The sequence below is a fragment of the Saccostrea cucullata genome, unplaced genomic scaffold (assembly GCF_032062105.1).
Source record: "Saccostrea cucullata isolate Sc308-1 unplaced genomic scaffold, CSIRO_AGI_Scuc_v1 ctg5761, whole genome shotgun sequence".
NCBI lineage: Eukaryota > Metazoa > Mollusca > Bivalvia > Ostreida > Ostreidae > Saccostrea > Saccostrea cuccullata.
In genome coordinates this window covers 19,453-37,047 of record NW_026925824.1, presented here as the reverse complement: position 1 = coordinate 37,047, position 17,595 = coordinate 19,453, and the positions used below count along the sequence as shown (strand labels likewise).

Genomic DNA, 17,595 nt, shown 5'->3' with positions numbered 1-17,595 from the left:
TTTATTTTATTATAAAAATTCGAATACATACGCGAGGCTAAAAGCCTCAATATTGATCGGATCCCCGAGTTCCGCCGACGGTCTACAATAAGAAGACGTAATTAATAATAAGAAATATATATGTAATGAACGACAAAGGATTAAATGTAAAATAAATTGTAACCGAAATATAGAATTTTACTCACTGCGTGAGGGTGATAACCCTTCGAAGTCTAAAAAGCAAACCAGAAAAGAAACTCGATTAGACTAAACTCGACTAATAAGAATGGTATTTTTTTTTAATGACAAAGATGAATAACTTAAAGTATATTTACGTGGGGCGTTTTGGTGCGTTTGGTGGTGCACTATAAAGAAAAAGTGATTGAGATAAAATTAAAAAAAGAAATAAATAGTAAAGAAAAGATTAAAGAATGAGATATATAATAAAATTTAAATGATGTAAAATATTCTTTATTGAAATAAAAGAAATGCATTTCTCTGATTATTTAACTTAAAATCATTTTTCTTCATGATCATAGGTTTATATAATAATACAGTAAATCTTAATGTAAAAAGAAATGAAAAAGGAATAAATAACGGAATACGCATAAGATTTTAAAAGGTGTTACATCTTCTTTTTGGAAGAAATCTAATATCATCAAGTTTATGATTGAATCTATTTTCTTGTTTATTCAGTCTACTAACCCCTCGACCTCTTTCTCCTCGCCAGCGGCCAGACTAAAACAGTAGAAAAGGGAATGTTACGATTTAATTAGGTGCGTCCTATGTTGAAATAACAGTAAATGATGGTAATAATAATGTTACTTACTCCTTTTCTGGAGTGCTGAAACAACACACGGTTCAATATGAAAATATATAAAAAATGAAATGATAAAGGTCTTCATGATAAATTACAGAAGTTGAAATTGTAGATGGAAATTACAGACGGTTAATGACAGTATTTCTAGTTATGTTTTAGTAAAATTAAAATGACGATAAATGTACTTTCTTGTTTTATTCACGTTAATCTACTAACTTGATTGTCTCCTCTTCCGTCCTAAATGGAAAAAAACCCGGAATAACATTTCTGAATGAAGATTTGTGAAAGATTTAAATATCAGGTAATGCTGTTAAACTAATGTTACTTACTCATTTTCCGGGGAGCTGAAACAACACACGTTTCAATATGAGAATATAAAAAAGTAATTATAAAAGCCTTCATATTAAAATACAGAAGTGAGATATTGTAGACGGAATTGACCGGCATTGAATGAAACCATTTCTAGTCTAATTTTTTACTGGTTTCTTTTACTGACAAATCTATAAAAGTGTAAAGTCTTATTTCTTTTTAAAAATATTTGTATAGAAAATTTACTTTCATAAAAGAAATGTCATACCTTGATCTCTTCCCGTATTTAATAGCGAAACTAATAAGATAAAAAAAATAGAATTATTTTTATTATCTATAAAAGAAATGACATAATTCGTTAGTAACAAAAAAAGTGAGAAAAGTACTTACGGACACGGGAGGTTTTCTAGTTTTGTGATGACCAGGGACAATTCCCTGGTCATTTCCTTTATTTCCTCACAAATGCATCTGGTTAAAGAAAAAAAAGTCACTGATAAAGAAATTCAATGCGCCCAAGTATACACCATGACCGAGAACAATGGAGGTAAGTCAAGGATGGTTAACCTGGAGGACACATCCGAGACAGCCAGATCAGGACTGAGTGCTGGTGGACCTGAAGGAGACATCACCGCGAGAATAAGGGTGTAAGATCAATGAATAAAACTAAACTGCGAAATAATATGTGAAAATACTTATTATCCCTCTGAAGAGTTCATTAAAATACTGAAGTAGATATAATGTTATCTTTATCTAATTCAGGAAGAACATCATTATCAGTGAAATGCGGTAGATTCTTGTATACACAAAGAATACCTTTTGTATTTTAAATCCACCCCTCGAAATTTATCCATGCGCGAAGACATCTTTGTATCCGTCACGATTAAACTTAAAAACATATTAACGGTCAAATGAATACATTTAAACACATGAAGACATTTCTGTGGCCGTGACGATAATATATCGGAGGAGGAATACTAAGGTAGATTGAATGAGATCAGATTCAAGGATTTATCAGAACCTAAATAGGTATCTTTAACAGTATCAGTGAGAGCAAGATGCTGGGTCTTGTTTCATAAAGGTCACTATGTTGTACAGATTTATTCATATATTAACATGACGTACCTTCAAGCACAAGTCAAGAGGGGGATACCGAAGATCGTATAAGTTATACTGTATAACCTGCAGATATGAATGGATTGTTTACGATAACTTGTGTATAAAAATACACACGATGTCTAGCAATCAAATTAGTTCTAACCATCGGCATACATTCCACTACAATGTTGTTTTTTTTTTAATGAAATCAACACACAGTACTACTGTAGTACGATCAATTATTTAAAATCGAGCATACCGAAGATCAGATATTAAATGATTGTTTACGATATCTTGTGTGTTTCTTTTTTCTTAAATAAATACACACGATGTCTAGCAATCAAATAAGCTCTAACCATCGGCATACATTCCACTACAATGTTTTCTCTTTTTTTTGAATAAACTCAACACACAGTACTACTATAGTACACTCAATGATTTAAAATCGAGCATACCGAAGATCAGATATTAGATGATTGTTTATACGATATCTTGTGTTTTTATTTTAAAAAAAGAAAGAAATACACACGATTTCTAACAATGAAATAAGCTCTAACCATCGGCATACATTCCACTACAATGTTTTCTCTTGAATAAACTCAACACACAGTACTACTGTAGTACAATTAATTATTTAAAATCGAGCATACCGAAGATCAGATATTAAATGATTGTTTATACGATATCTTGTGTATTTATTTTAAAAAAAAGAAATACACACGATATCTAACAATCAAATAAGCGCTAACCATCGGCATACATTCCACTACAATGTGACTCCCTTTTTGAATGAAATCAACACACAACCAAGAAATAATTTTGTGATCCTTTATTTGTGTATCCACAATTATTCTTGTTTGTTTCTGAAAGCAGAGAAATAAATCACGATGTACCTCAATATTGATGTATGGGGAAAAAAAGTTTGCTAACTATCATATAAAAAATAAATATTAACTGACTTATAATGAAAATGATAGTAATTAATTTTTTTTCTCTACATCAGTTGGAAAAAAGGAACTAAATTACTGAAAATCTCGAAAACCCGCACAACTTACGTTTTCTGGGGGTCTTGACTGGGAGGAATGACACTGTAATTGTGAAATCAGTTTAACATTAATTTCCGACACGAAAATTATTATTACTGGAAAACGAAACTAAAAACGATTCGTTCACTTTCTTCCGTTGAAAATGATTATTTTACATATTGAAAAAAAGACAAGTTCAAAAATTGAAAAAATTACTTACTCCTCATCCCACTTCTCTCTGAAAGAAAGAATTTAATCAATAAGAATATTAATATTCCCACAGCATTTATATTGAAAAAGCAGTTAAAGCGCTCTTTTGTTTTACAACACTTGTAATGATTTATTTTATTATAAAAATTCGAATACATACGCGAGGCTAAAAGCCTCAATAATGATCGGATCCCCGAGTTCCGTCGACGGTCTACAATAAGAAGACGTAAATAATAATAAGAAATATATATGTAATGAACGACAAAGGATTAAATGTAAAATAAATTGTAACCGAAATATAGAATTTTACTCACTGCGTGAGGGTGATAACCCTTCGAAGTCTAAAAAGCAAACCAGAAAAGAAACTCGATTAGACTAAACTCGACTAATAAGAATGGTATTTTTTTTAATGTCAAAGATGAATAACTTAAAGTATATTTACGTGGGCCTTTTGGGCGCGTTTGGTGGTGCACTATAAAGAAAAAGTGATTGAGATAAAATTAAAAAAAGAAATAAATAGTAAAGAAAAGATTAAAGAATGAGATATATAATAAAATTTAAATGATTTAAAATATTCTTTATTGAAATAAAAGAAATGCATTTCTCTGATTATTTAACTTAAAATCATTTTTCTTCATGATCATAGGTTTATATAATAATACAGTAAATCTTAATGTAAAAAGAAATGAAAAAGGAATAAATAACGGAATACGCATAAGATTTTAAAAGGTGTTACATCTTCTTTTTGGAAGAAATCTAATATCATCAAGTTTATGATTGAATCTATTTTCTTGTTTATTCAGTCTACTAACCCCTCGACCTCTTCAGTCTCGCCACCAGCGGCCAAACTAAAACAGTAGAAAAGGGAAATTTACGATTTAATTAGGTGCGTCCTATGTTGAAATAACAGTAAATGATGGTAATAATAATGTTACTTACTCCTTTTCTGGAGTGCTGAAACAACACACGGTTCAATATGAGAATAAATTAAAAATGAAATGATAAAGGTCTTCATGATAAATTACAGAAGTTGAAATTGTAGATGGAAATTACAGACGGTTAATGACAGTATTTCTAGTTATGTTTTAGTAAAATTAAAATGACGATAAATGTACTTTCTTGTTTTATTCACGTTAATCTACTAACTTGATTGTCTCCTCTCCTGGTCTAAATGAAAAAAAAAACCCCGGAATGACATTTATGAATGAAGTAGTGTGAAAGATTTAAATATCAGGTAATGATGTTAAACTAAAGTTACTTACTCAGTATCCGGGGAGCTGAAACAACACACGTTTCAATATGAGAATATAAAAAAGTAATTATAAAAGCCTTCATATTAAATAACAGAAGTGAGATATTGTAGACGGAATTGACCGGCATTGAATGAAACCATTTCTAGTCTATTTTTTTACTGGTTTCTTTTACTGACAAATCTATAAAAGTGTAAAGTCTTATTTCTTTTTAAAAATATTTCTATAGAAAATTTACTTTCATAAAAGAAATGTCATACCTGGATCTCTTCCCGTATTTAATAGCAAAACTAATAAGATAAAAAAAAAAGAATTATTTTTATTATCATTCAAAGAAATGACATAATTCGTTAGTAACAAAAAAATGTGAGAAAAGTCAATTCCCTGGTCATATCTTTAATGTCCTCACAAATACATCTGTTTAAAGAAAAAAAGTCACTGATAAAGAAATTCAATGCGCCCAAGTATTCATCGAATGTGTATAAAAAATATAAATGAACATACTTATCCACCTTTTTAGAGATAGGTAAAGTTTGAAGGGGATATTTTCCCTTTTTATTGGGGAAAAAACACGTGATATGAGTACCCAATTTGAATGATAATAAATTTAGGATTTTGAAATGTATACAGTGAATCTGACGATGAGAGAAAAAATGTAAAATATGTGTTGGTCATCATTTTTTCTAATCAGAGAGAGACGAGAAAAAAAATCCATAAGCATGAAATTAAAAATGTTCATCTGTAATTGAAACATGCCACAGAAATTATTCCGATGACATTTTTACAATCAGTTCCTAACGATCAATTAGCACATTTCTGATCAAATTCAGTGACTTTTATTATGATTGCATGCACTGTACATCAATTTTAATCAGTGTAATCAGTTGATAAGTGAATAAAATCACGAGTGAAAAGAAAGGATGACCACATTGACCAGTATACACCCTTAGATAAAAGTCCACCAGAGCTATATTTTGAACTCGCTCATTATTAAATTAAGGTATCACTAAAAATGGAAAATTCAATTGTATTCAGTTTATTTTTCAACATCGTTTTGTTTGCTAGCGCTTGAGCGCTTGCCAGGAGTGCAATTACGTTGTCGGCAACTATGCGACATGCTCCGGAGAGAGTATATGTGTCTACGGGGCGAAATATGTGGAAGTCGAGTGCTGGCTAAAAACCATCCAAACGGACGAGAGCATTGAACAATTATTAATAAGAGGACAATGCGGAAATATAAGCCAGTACAAAAAAAAAAATTGTCATCAGGTGGTGAAAACCATCGAAATGATCACTTCGGGTGACATTCTATCATGTTTAGGTAAGTGTGATGAAGTAATTATTTATTGTGTACAAATATGATTTAAAAACCACATCTTTTTACCTCATCCCTGCCACAAAATTCCCATGTTATTACACTGGACCAGGTGTGTGTTACGTAACTGCACCTGCAGTGAAGGAGGGTTGCATCCGTGAGAAAAAAAACCGGTTTCTCACGCTATCGCACATTGTTCCGAGATGCCTTGCACAGAGCAGTTCAAATACGGCATTGCTACTCTCGAGTGTGGTACATCTTTTTTTTTCTCCCTTGGATTTCAGTTTTAGTGAATTTATACATGTCCTGGATAATAATATTTACATGGAATGATGTGTGTGATTTTATGTGATTTATTTACAAGGATGTAATTTTTTTTTCAGACGCCACAACTGTAACCATGAACGCAGTCGAAGAGCGTAAGTCAATGTCTTAAAAGTGTCTCAGATCAGTAGAATCTGTTTTTCGTACTTAGAGATTGATAAGTTATATAAGTTCTACAGGTCCGATGATGCTTTGTGATCGTTGTTGATGATTTTGATATTTATTGTTACGATTAACATCTTGTTGATTTTACAAAATTAGTATTTCATACTATTTAAACCTATTAGTCTATTTTAAGTTCTTTTTTTATATTTATATTAACATCTACAGATACACGTACGTTCGAGTCAACCAAACACACGGACTCCTCTCCGATGACCTCATCCACCGACATCGGTACACACGGAGACGTATCACTAACACCTCATTTCACATCACTACCCACCGCCGTTACGAACAGAGAAGACACGACGAACTTGACCATCCTCTCGTCCATGCCGCACGGAAACTTGACTACCACAGTCCCCTTCCGTAACAATTCTAAGACGGACATGACGACTCCACTCGCGTCCTCCGCTGAGACACATGGACGGACTATGAACATCTCAACTACCCCCTCCCCCGACATGACCTTTGTAAACACATTCCCCTCCCCCAGTTCACGCAGAGACGACACATTTAACAGTACATTCTCAACCCCCAGCAGTACGTCAACACCGGAAATCACACCCGATTCAGCGAGGGACACAACCCCTAGTGCCAGTTCGGACAAGGGTATCGAAAACGAACTATATATTCCTTATTATTCTTATTCCTCTATTAGTGCTAATGTGTGTTTGTGTATTGCGATTAAAAAATAGAGAAAACGTAACCTTGTAAGTACTGATATTGAAATGGATTGTATAGACGAAGATGACATGACAGTATTCGAATTACGTACTAATCAATAATAAATAGCATGATTAAATACTGTATTGTTCAAATTTTATCAAACATATAAAGAGATTCAAGAACTATATGACACGTGTTTAACAGAATTATAAAGATCCGTGATTTGTACTTGTAAACTGTACTAATCTTTTATCTTGTTTGTTACTAATATGAATGTGTATTTGAGTAACATATTGTCGACTAATATCCTTGTTTTTCGCATGAGTTGACACTGATGAAAAGTATCAAACGTAAGTACCCTTCACACATTTTGCGATCAATGGATTGATTATATTGTAATTTGTTAATCACTCAGATTGTACATAAAATGAGATATGTTTTTAAATGTCATTAATTTTTAGCTCTACTGGTCAGAGACCAGAAGAGCTTATGCGATAGTAATGCGTCCGTCGTCCGTCCGTCTGTCTGTCTGTCTGTCCGTCTGTCTGTCCGTCTGTCTGTAAACAATTTTTCAAAACGCTACTCCTCCTACAATTTTTGTCTGATTTCAATATAACTTGGCACACAAGTAGACTACACTAAGATACATAGAATAGTGCATGGGTTTTTGATTTCAATGAACGGTGTTGCCATGGTTACTAAAAATAGAATTTTCTGTGAAATTCCTTTAAAACGCTACTCCTTCTACAGTTTTGGTCTGATTTCAATATAACTTGGCACACAAGTAGACTACACTAAGATACATAGAATAGTGCATCGGTTTTTGATTTCGATGAACGGTGTTGCCATGGTTACTAAAAATAGAATTTTCTGTGAAATTCCTTTAAAACGCTACTCCTTCCACAGTTTTGGTCTGATTTCAATATAACTTGGCACACAAGTAGACTACACTAAGATACATAGAATAGTGCATCGGTTTTTGATTTCGATGAACAGTGTTGCCATGGTTACTAAAAATAGAATTTTCTGTGAAATTCCATTAAAACGCTACTCATTCTACAGTTTTGGTCTGATTTCAATATAACTTGGAAAGTAGGCTACACTAAGATACATAGAATAGTGCATCGGTTTTTAATTTCGATGAACGGTGTTGCCATGGTTACTAAAAATAGAATTTTCTGTGAAATTCCTTAAAAAGGCTACTCCTTCTACAGTTTTGGTCTGATTTCAATATAACTTGGCACACAAGTAGACTACACTAAGATACATAGAATAGTGCATCGGTTTTTGATTTCGATGAACGGTGTTGCCATGGTTACTAAAAATAGAATTTTCTGTGAAATTCCATTAAAACGCTACTCATTCTACAGTTTTGGTCTGATTTCAATATAACTTGGCAAGTAGGCTACACTAAGATACATAGAATAGTGCATCGGTTTTTAATTTCGATGAACAGTGTTGCCATGGTTACTAAAAATAGAATTTTCTGTGAAATTCCTTAAAAACGCTACTCCTTCTACAGTTTTGGTCTGATTTCAGTATAACTTGGCGCACAAGTAGACTACCCTAAGATACATAGAATAGTGCATCGATTTCTGATTTCGATGAACGGTGTTACCATGGTTACTAAAAATAGAATTTTCTGTGAAATTCCTTAAAAACGCTACTCATTCTACAGTTCTAGTTTGATTTCAAAATAAGTTGGCACACAAGTAGACTACACAAAGATACATAAAATAGTGCAATGGTTTTTGATAAGTACATACCAGTAGAGCTACAGTCTCGACAGAGACTTCTGGTTGAAATTAATAATTACAGTTCGTGAAGCGTACGGGCTGGGTGTGGCCGGGCTCTGCCTGGTCATCCTGTTAATTGCTGCTTGGGTGCTCAGGGTCGTCCTACGGAAGATGGGGGTCCACTGCAGGGTACCATTTAAACGCGGAGGGACACCAGAGAGGTAAGTTCTCTTTCTTTTTCTCTCTTGAATTACATCAATATACTGCAAAATATCGCTGTAGAGTATATATAGATCTGACATGTTGTCGCTCTCACGTTTGATTCTCAAATGACGAGAAAATTTCCATCTCCAATATATACACTCACCCATGATACGTCATGGAAAAAAATCCTCAAACCTACCACGTGACTTCTCCAGACCACTCACGTCCTTGTTCCATTATTCTCCGCTGTCTCCTTCAGGTCAACCAGATGTCCTCTCAGAGCTGGCTCCATTGTTCTCCGTCATGGTCATGGCTCCTCTAGGTCAACCTGCGGTCCTCCCTGTCCTGTCTCCATTGTTCTCCTTCAGTTCAACCCGCGGTCAGCCCTGACCTTGCTTCATTGTTCTCCGCCACGGTCATGTGTCCTAAAGGTCAACCCGCGGTCATCCATGACCTTGCTCCATTGTTCTCTGTCACGGTCATGGCTCCTAAAGGTCAACCTGCGGTCATCCCCATTGTTCTTTCCATTGTTCTCCCAAACAATAGGCTCATTGTTTAACCCCCCCCCCCCAATATGTCGACTATACTACTCACCAAAAACTTTAACTTGTTCACTCAACCGTTAAATGTAGGTCAGATTCAGCATCCAAAGCAAGCCCGTTAGTATGCATCCATTGATGTATCATCAATGCAAGTTTGGTCAACATAGAGCTTATAGTTACTTGGAAATTAAACCTGCACCAAAAACTTTAACCTGTTCACCCAACTGTAAAATGTAGGTCAGATTCAGCATCCGAAGCAAGCCTGGAAGTATGCATCCTTAGATGTATCATCCATGCAAGTTTGGTCAACATAGGGCTTATAGTTACTTGGAATTGAAACCTACACCAAAAACTGCATTAAAAATGTTAACCTGGTCATTCCTTTGCTGAAACTACAGCATCTGAAACTTTGACTGGTATAATGAAACACACTAGAACCATCTTCCATGCATGTTTAATCAATATAGGACATAGAAGTACTTAAAAAGAAAACTGCTCCAAAAAACTTAACCTTAACCTGGGACGCCGACACCGACGGTATTACATAAGCTCCTTCAACTTCGTTGAGGTGAGCTAAAAATACCTTATGACATGAAAGTGTCCACAGCAAAATTGAAATATCAGAATTAACATTTTTTGTGTATTCTCTATTGTAAATTTATGAAAAATCAAGTTATTTGATATTCCAGCATACAAATAAGAAAGGGAAATCTTTACAGGTCAAATTCAGACAAGATTTCTCCTTACAGAAGTTTACCTTTTCAATGAAATCAAAACACTTCAGATCAAAAAATAAATTTGGTGTTCAATTTTATTTCAAACATGTAGTCAATCTGATCTGAAAACAGAAAAGAGAGTGTTATTCAGAAATTGTAATAAAAACTAACACAGAACTTTTGAGGGTTAGATTCGAACAACTATCTAATAGATGCTTTACTCATAAATTAACAATAATGCTGAAAATTAACAATAATGATGAAACAAGAATCATTCTTAGACTTCAATTGTTTGTTTAAATGACAATTTCTTTCTTTAAAAAAAGAAAAATTAAAAATTATATATATGTATAAAATGTGTACATCGTATTTCTGAGAATGCAAAGATATAAATATAAAACTTACTGAAACTACATGTTTGTCTTCCTGGCCCTTCTCACTCCCGGCCAGTCCTAGTCCACTCAGTCTCCTCCTCTTGAGTGTCCCGGCCAGTCCTAGCCCGGTCAGGCTCCTCTTGAGTGTCCCGGCCAGTCTCCTCTTGAGTGTCCCGGCCAGTCCTAACCCGGTCAGTCTCCTCTAGCGTGTCCCGGCCAGTCCTAGCCCGGTCAGTCTCCTCTTGAGTGTCCCGGCCAGTTAGAGCCCGGCCCATCTCCTCTTGAGTGTCACAGTCAGTTAGAGCCCGATCATTCTCCTCTTGAGTGTCCCAGTCAGTTAGAGCCCGGTCAGTCTCCTCTTGCGTGTCCCGGACAGTCCTAGCCCGGTCATTCTCCTCTTCGTGAGTGTCCCGGCCAGTCTTAGCCCAGTCAGTCTCCTCTTGCGTGTCCCGGCCAGTCCTAGCCCGGTCAGTCTCCTCTTGAGTGTCCCAGTCAGTAAGAGCCCGGTCAGTCCCCTCTTGAGTGTCCCGGTCAGTCTCCACTTGAGTGTCCCGGTCAGTCCTAGCCCGGTCAGTCTCCTCCTTTTGCGTGTCCCGGCCAGTCCTAGCCCGGTCAGTCCCCTCTTGAGTGTCCCGGCCAGTGAGAGCCCGGCCAGTCTCCTCTTGAGTGTCCCAGTCAGTTAGAGCCCGGTCACTCTCCTCTTGAGCGTCCCGGCCAGTTAGAGCCGGGCCGGTCTCCTCTTGAGTGTCCAAGTCAGTTAGAGCCCGGTCGGTCTCCTCTTGAGTGTTCCGGCCAGTCCTAGTCCAGTCAGTTTCCTCCTCTTGAGTGTCCCGGCCAGTCTTAGCCCGGTCAGGCTCCTCTTGCGTGTCCCGGCCAGTCCTAGCCCGGTAAGTCTCCTCTTGAGTAACCCGGCCAGTCCTAGCCCGGTCAATCCCCTCTCGAGTGTCCCGGCCAGTCTCCTCTTGAGAGTCCCAGTCAGTTAGAGCCCGGTCAGTCTCCTCTTGAGTGTCCCGGCCAGTTAGAGCCCGACCAGTCTCTTCTTGAGTGTCCAAGTCAGTTAGGGCCCGGTCAGTCTCCTCTTGAGTGTCCCGGCCAGTCCTAGCCCGGTCAGTCTCCTCTTGAGTGTCCCGGCCAGTCCTAGCCCGGTCAGTCTCCTCTTGAGTGTCCCGGTCAGTCCTAGCCCGGTCAGTCTCCTCCTTGTGAGTATCCCGGCCAGTCCTAGCCCGGTCAGTCCCCTCTTGAGTGTCCCGGCCAGTTAGAGCCCGGCCAGTCTCCTCTTGAGTGTCCCGGCCAGTCCTAGCCCGGTCAGTCTCCTTCTTTTGAGTGTCCCGGCCATATGTGACTTATACGAAGCGCACCAGTTGGACGACACTGGATCCTTATACATTTTAATGTCAGATGGCATCGTCCACATCTTTTTGTTTCGTTCAACTGCGGCGTGCATCCTTTCCACGATGTTTAACATAGGCGAAAAGGCTTTTATATCCTTCAACTCCATGGTTACAGACTTCCCATGTATGTTGTCTGTTTCAGACATGAAAATCTTTATGAGAAATTAAGTACAAAAATTTCAATTCCTACGTAAATACTAGCATATTTCAAACAAAATGTACATCATTATATAAATAATTTGTGATAAAATGTACATAATTAGGGTACGACTATTTTATTCTGAGGGGGGGGGGGGGGGGGGCCCTGGCAGATTTTGGAAATAAATAATCTGTCCCTGATAATGTTGAAAATAAATAATCTGTCCTCCTCTGCAAAGAAATAAATAATCTGACCTTGACTTATGATATTTAAATATTGTGAAAATACCTTTTTATTTCCGTGTAATTTAACCTCAGAATCTTCAATTCAGCATTTTTTTGGCTCGCTTCCCTCACCAATTTAGAACCAAATAATATTTAAAATCAGATAACCAGACTGGATACTTGTAGTCAGTTGATAAACATGACAATGTGCACTCAGTAGATGTGATGAATCACTTTAATAACAAGCCAATATTCTTAAGGTAGTTCTATACTCGGCACTAAATGGGCTCAATCCTTAAAAATCTGCTTTTATAAGATAGACATACATCCCAGCAATGGACAGACACAAGAAAAATTATATGTCAACATGTTCACTTTTCCGCCCAAAGCCTTTCGGAGTTTATACCCCGAAATGTAAAAGACTGAAATTTTACCTATCCTAGATTTTGTTGTATATAAATTAATTTAAGTCTAAATATTCAACTTTAATACCAAAATAGAGAAGAAACATGTTATTAAACAATAAAATATCATTGTTTTGCATGAATTGTTATAAATAGATGCACTTTGTTAGGCTATTGTATCAAAATTTAATGTGAGAAAATATGCTTCACAGGACAATCTCGGTCATTTAAAAAAAATTATGGACTCAAACTGCGTAAATTTGCATTATTCTTTACTAAATTATATTTAAGAAAAATAATAAGCTTAAAAAAAATATATGTTGACGCATTACTTTTCGTGGTATGAGCTCTACACTAAAGGGACCCCCCTATTTTCTTTCTTCCAGAAGTAATATATTGCTACATATTTCTGTAATACTGTTAATGTTTGAGTGTATAGTTGTATTAACAAGGTTGTACATTATTTAAAACAATAATTATACACACCCAAAACCTATTGTCCCTAAAATTTATCTTATTTTACTCAAAAAAAAAAAATAAATAAATAAACACACTTGTCTTTAAATTGGAGACGATGAAAATGAAAGGAATTCACTGATTCTCAGAAACTGGATGATTTTGTTACAGAAAGTAACAAAGTATGCTGCAAGTGAATCAACTTTTGTCATTTACTTATTCAAAAGATAATTTTGCATTGGGATTCGTGGGTAAGCAGTTTGGGGGAGGGGAGTATGTGTTTTATGCAATTATTATTTAAAGTAAATTTTGTAATGTTTGATTAGTAAAATCTATAAATTTTCTAAGTCAAATCTTAATCATTACTTTTCTTCCGAATTGTGATATCACTATTAGCTTCAACTTGGCCGCCGACAATAGTCGCCTCGATAGTTTGATACATGTTCTGATGTAGCATGTATATGGTCCGTGTTTTCGACGCAGCATATAAAACATGCATCATTCACAGAAATATCGTTTTATAACCTAATTATTTCTGTCAACCGAAAGTTGTTCCCAGCCTTTTCTTTTTAAATAATTTATCCTTAAACTGTAGAATATGTGTTTGTTGACGCGACCGACTTCGAGCAAAATCGTTACCGGATATTTAAAACGCTAAGTAAAAGTCAAACCAATATAGTTAAAAACTCTCATCTCGGAAAAAGGAAGCGCGGTTCCGGTTTTACTATTCGTAAATGACGTAGTGCGAGTATAGACCTACTTTAAACACCACAAAAGATAAATTTTCTTTTCAAAGAATTATACTTACCGATAAATTAATACAAAGTATACAGTGGCGGATTGAAGGAAGGCATACATATGTATGACCCCTCCCCTAAAATTTCAAAGTTTGATATGAATTATATTAATGCTGCCATACTTTAGTACAATACCAATATTTTTGTGCCTGGTTTTACTCTTAGAACACACAAAAACCCAGGAGCTTCAGGGGGCTTCGCCCCCTGGTCCCCCTTCATTCAAAGTATGATATGACTAGTATTCATGTCATACTTTGCTACATAATAACCAATTCCACTAATGACTATAATTGTCCTGGTTTTATTCTTAAAATACCCGAAAACCCAAGAGCTTCGGGGGAATTTCCCTCCCTTGGCCTCCACCAGTGCTTCGCCCAGGACCCACTGGGGGCCTTAAGGCTGCCCCAGACCTCTTGCCTGAAGGAAGTTATACACATCCCCATCGTGAATCCGCCTATGGTATATAAATGATTAGTCTTTTAGAATTAATCGATCAAGGTACCCTAAGACAAGAGAAGAAAATAAATAATCTGTCCTCGATAATCTTGAAAATAAATAATCTGTCCTTGACAGGCATTAAAATAAATAATCTGTCTCAAAAAAATTTGCCACCCACCCCCCGCCCCCCTCAGAATTAAATGGTCGTCCCCTTATATAAATCAATAAAATATACTAAGTATTAATTACCTTGTATATGTATCCAGTGCTCTCCAATGTAGAGCATGATGGAAATGCACTTGTTTGCTCCGAACAAGAGCAAGCCATTAGCATTATTTAAGTTGTCCTTTACGGTTTTAGTTTCGAAGTGGAATGCCATGTTGTAAGTGATTTGCTCAGATCATCTCTTCTGCTTTATAATAAACTGTTCTATCACTCATTGTTCTGACCACATCCTACACCAACCTGTCTTTATTTTTCATAAATGTAACGTCACTTAGGACTGCCTCTCTTTATTCTGATTAAATTAATAACACTCATGTCTATCATCATTTCTTTTGAAAATCAAATCTTCCAACATACATGTATATTACTTATCAACTAACACAAAGTTATCGTTAATAAATCTAGGGTTATTTTATAATTACGTGTAAATATTGAAACATATCACATACTGATGTTCTATATTTAATTAAGGGGAAATTTCAAATTAAAGTGAATAAAAGATAAAGTTGAAATTATCCTATAATGATTAAATTACATCATTTTATATTTATATTAAACACAAAGAGGACTTTGACATACGTAAACTTCTTACAAAACCCTGACATATTTTCCCACAGTCGTCCTATTCTGTATCTTCAATACCAACGAAATTTTTTTCTTCATTTAATCAAGTGAAAATTTGAAATTAAAATATTCAAAACATGAAGTTGAAGCCATCACAAAATGACACAATTACATCATTTGATATTTATAGTACATACAACAAGGAATTTGATACAATAGGAGTTAAAATTTGTGCTTACTGAAAAAGAAACTTAAATGAAGGAATAATAAAAGGAAGAAAAGATAATAATAGAGTGAAGTACATATTTATTATCTGAAACATAATGATGCTAAAAACGTTAATAATTAATATAATATGAGTTAAAATATAATATCATATAGTCTATTTATAATCCCTATATAATCTATACAAACGCAAACAGTTCATAACACTACATATTCACCGGATTTTAAGCCGTATTCACTGGAGGGTCAATGCACGTGCAACGGCATTGTGACGTCAAAATCAAAACATCAAACAACGTTGTAAACAGTAGCCGCAATGAGCTACGTATCTAAGCAGGAGAACAATTATTCAAACCTATTTTAGGATATTTTTTTAATATTTGGACGTCTTACACATTGCGAAACTCGGAAAGGAAAACACGGAGGTTACAAACAGTAATCTGGAGACATTTTTTATTTTCAACAAAGGAAGATCGCAAATGAAAATGGTGTCGTCAAAAAGCCTTTAATATATTATCTATTCAAATCCCGACTATATAATAAAACAATTATGGACTCTTTTGGTGTTGAATATGGTTTGTTATTCACCAGAAAAATCCATATTGACCTCGGCTTCGCCTCGGTCACTATGAATATTTTTCTGGTGAATAGCAAACCATATTCAACACCAAAAGAGTCCATAATTGTATAATATCTCATATTTCTTAAGAGACTGCATCGACTTATAAATGGTACGAGTTAATAATTTAGTTTCCCGCCGTTCCTTCGCGTCTCTTCAGTGTTGTTTACGTTTACAGAAAAATGGCAAGATTTACAAGCGTAATGCTTGTTCTATCAGTTCTATGCAATGTTTTTTGTGCTTTCATCAAAAGAATACAGATTAAACCAAGTATGTAAAGAAACGGGGAGTTGTATGTGGGCTAGATATGGGATTTACAGTGGATGTTTGAGCGACGAAGATTTCCAAGACTTTACGATGATGCAAAGCTTGACCTTACATGTTCAAAAGTTCAACTGCTAGTTATTGAATCAACGGATTACACATGTTCATCTACTAAAGAAAACCTAAACGTGAGAAGTAGCATTGATATGTACTTAAATGGAATTCCCTTTGTAAGTATCCCTTTGCATGTTGTCACTCTCTACATATGTATAAGAGATAGCTCAATGACATTACATGAATCCGATTACAGTAGTCCCTCTCTATACATTTAAACTTAAGACGAGTAATAACTAGGATATCTTATCAATTAAAACATTGAATAAACCTCACATAGTGTTATCAGAAGAAGCATTGAGTTTATCTTTTAAAGATGAATAGTTGCTAAATTAAACATCTGCACATCCAGAGCTAGACCATGACCTACATGTTTATGTGTATCTACCATGAAAATAAATTTGTCATTGCAGAGGACAATTACATTTCACAGATAAATATTTGAATAAGTTTTATGAAAATTCTTATCATCTTATTTACTCCTTGACATATCATTTATATGAATTGTCAACACATGACATATATATTATGATAAATAACTATATAAATGTTTAAAATAGATGATAAAGTGTTAGTGTGCATCAGCTATCCTGACAAGTAGATTTAAATTTGGTTTCATTATTTTTAGAGAAATTGCAATATGATTTACTGGATATCTTATAATGTCCATTTTATAAGGGTTAGCAATTTTTTTCAGCACTGGGCAAATGGAGAAACAGCACCTCCATTCTCCAGCTCGCCACCACCTCCGCCTTCATCATTACCATCATCATCATCATCCAATATTAACATCATCATCAGTAAGCCATCATTTACATCCTCATCAATATACAAAACTTTAGTGATTTAGTGTTTTTATAATTATTTAGTAAGTATTCTTGTGTACAGACACATTAAAAAGAAGAAAAAAAAGATCCAACAAGATATAGTTCAAAATCAAAGTAATAATTTTTCCTCATTTGCTTTAAATACCTTTAGTGAGTATACTGTAAATGAAAATGACTA

General features: G+C 35.2%; 1 protein-coding gene across 1 annotated transcript; it reads right to left on the bottom strand.

Annotated features, from left to right (window-relative positions):
• Positions 1-10,792: 10,792 nt before the first annotated feature.
• LOC134269850 (surface protein-like) lies at positions 10,793-17,382 on the bottom strand. The gene is made up of 2 exons (XM_062752045.1): positions 17,313-17,382; positions 10,793-12,072 (listed from the first exon to the last, which is right to left on the bottom strand). The coding sequence occupies exons 1-2, from the start codon at positions 17,380-17,382 to the stop codon at positions 10,793-10,795; spliced, it is 1,350 nt and encodes a 449-aa protein (XP_062608029.1).
• Positions 17,383-17,595: the final 213 nt, after the last annotated feature.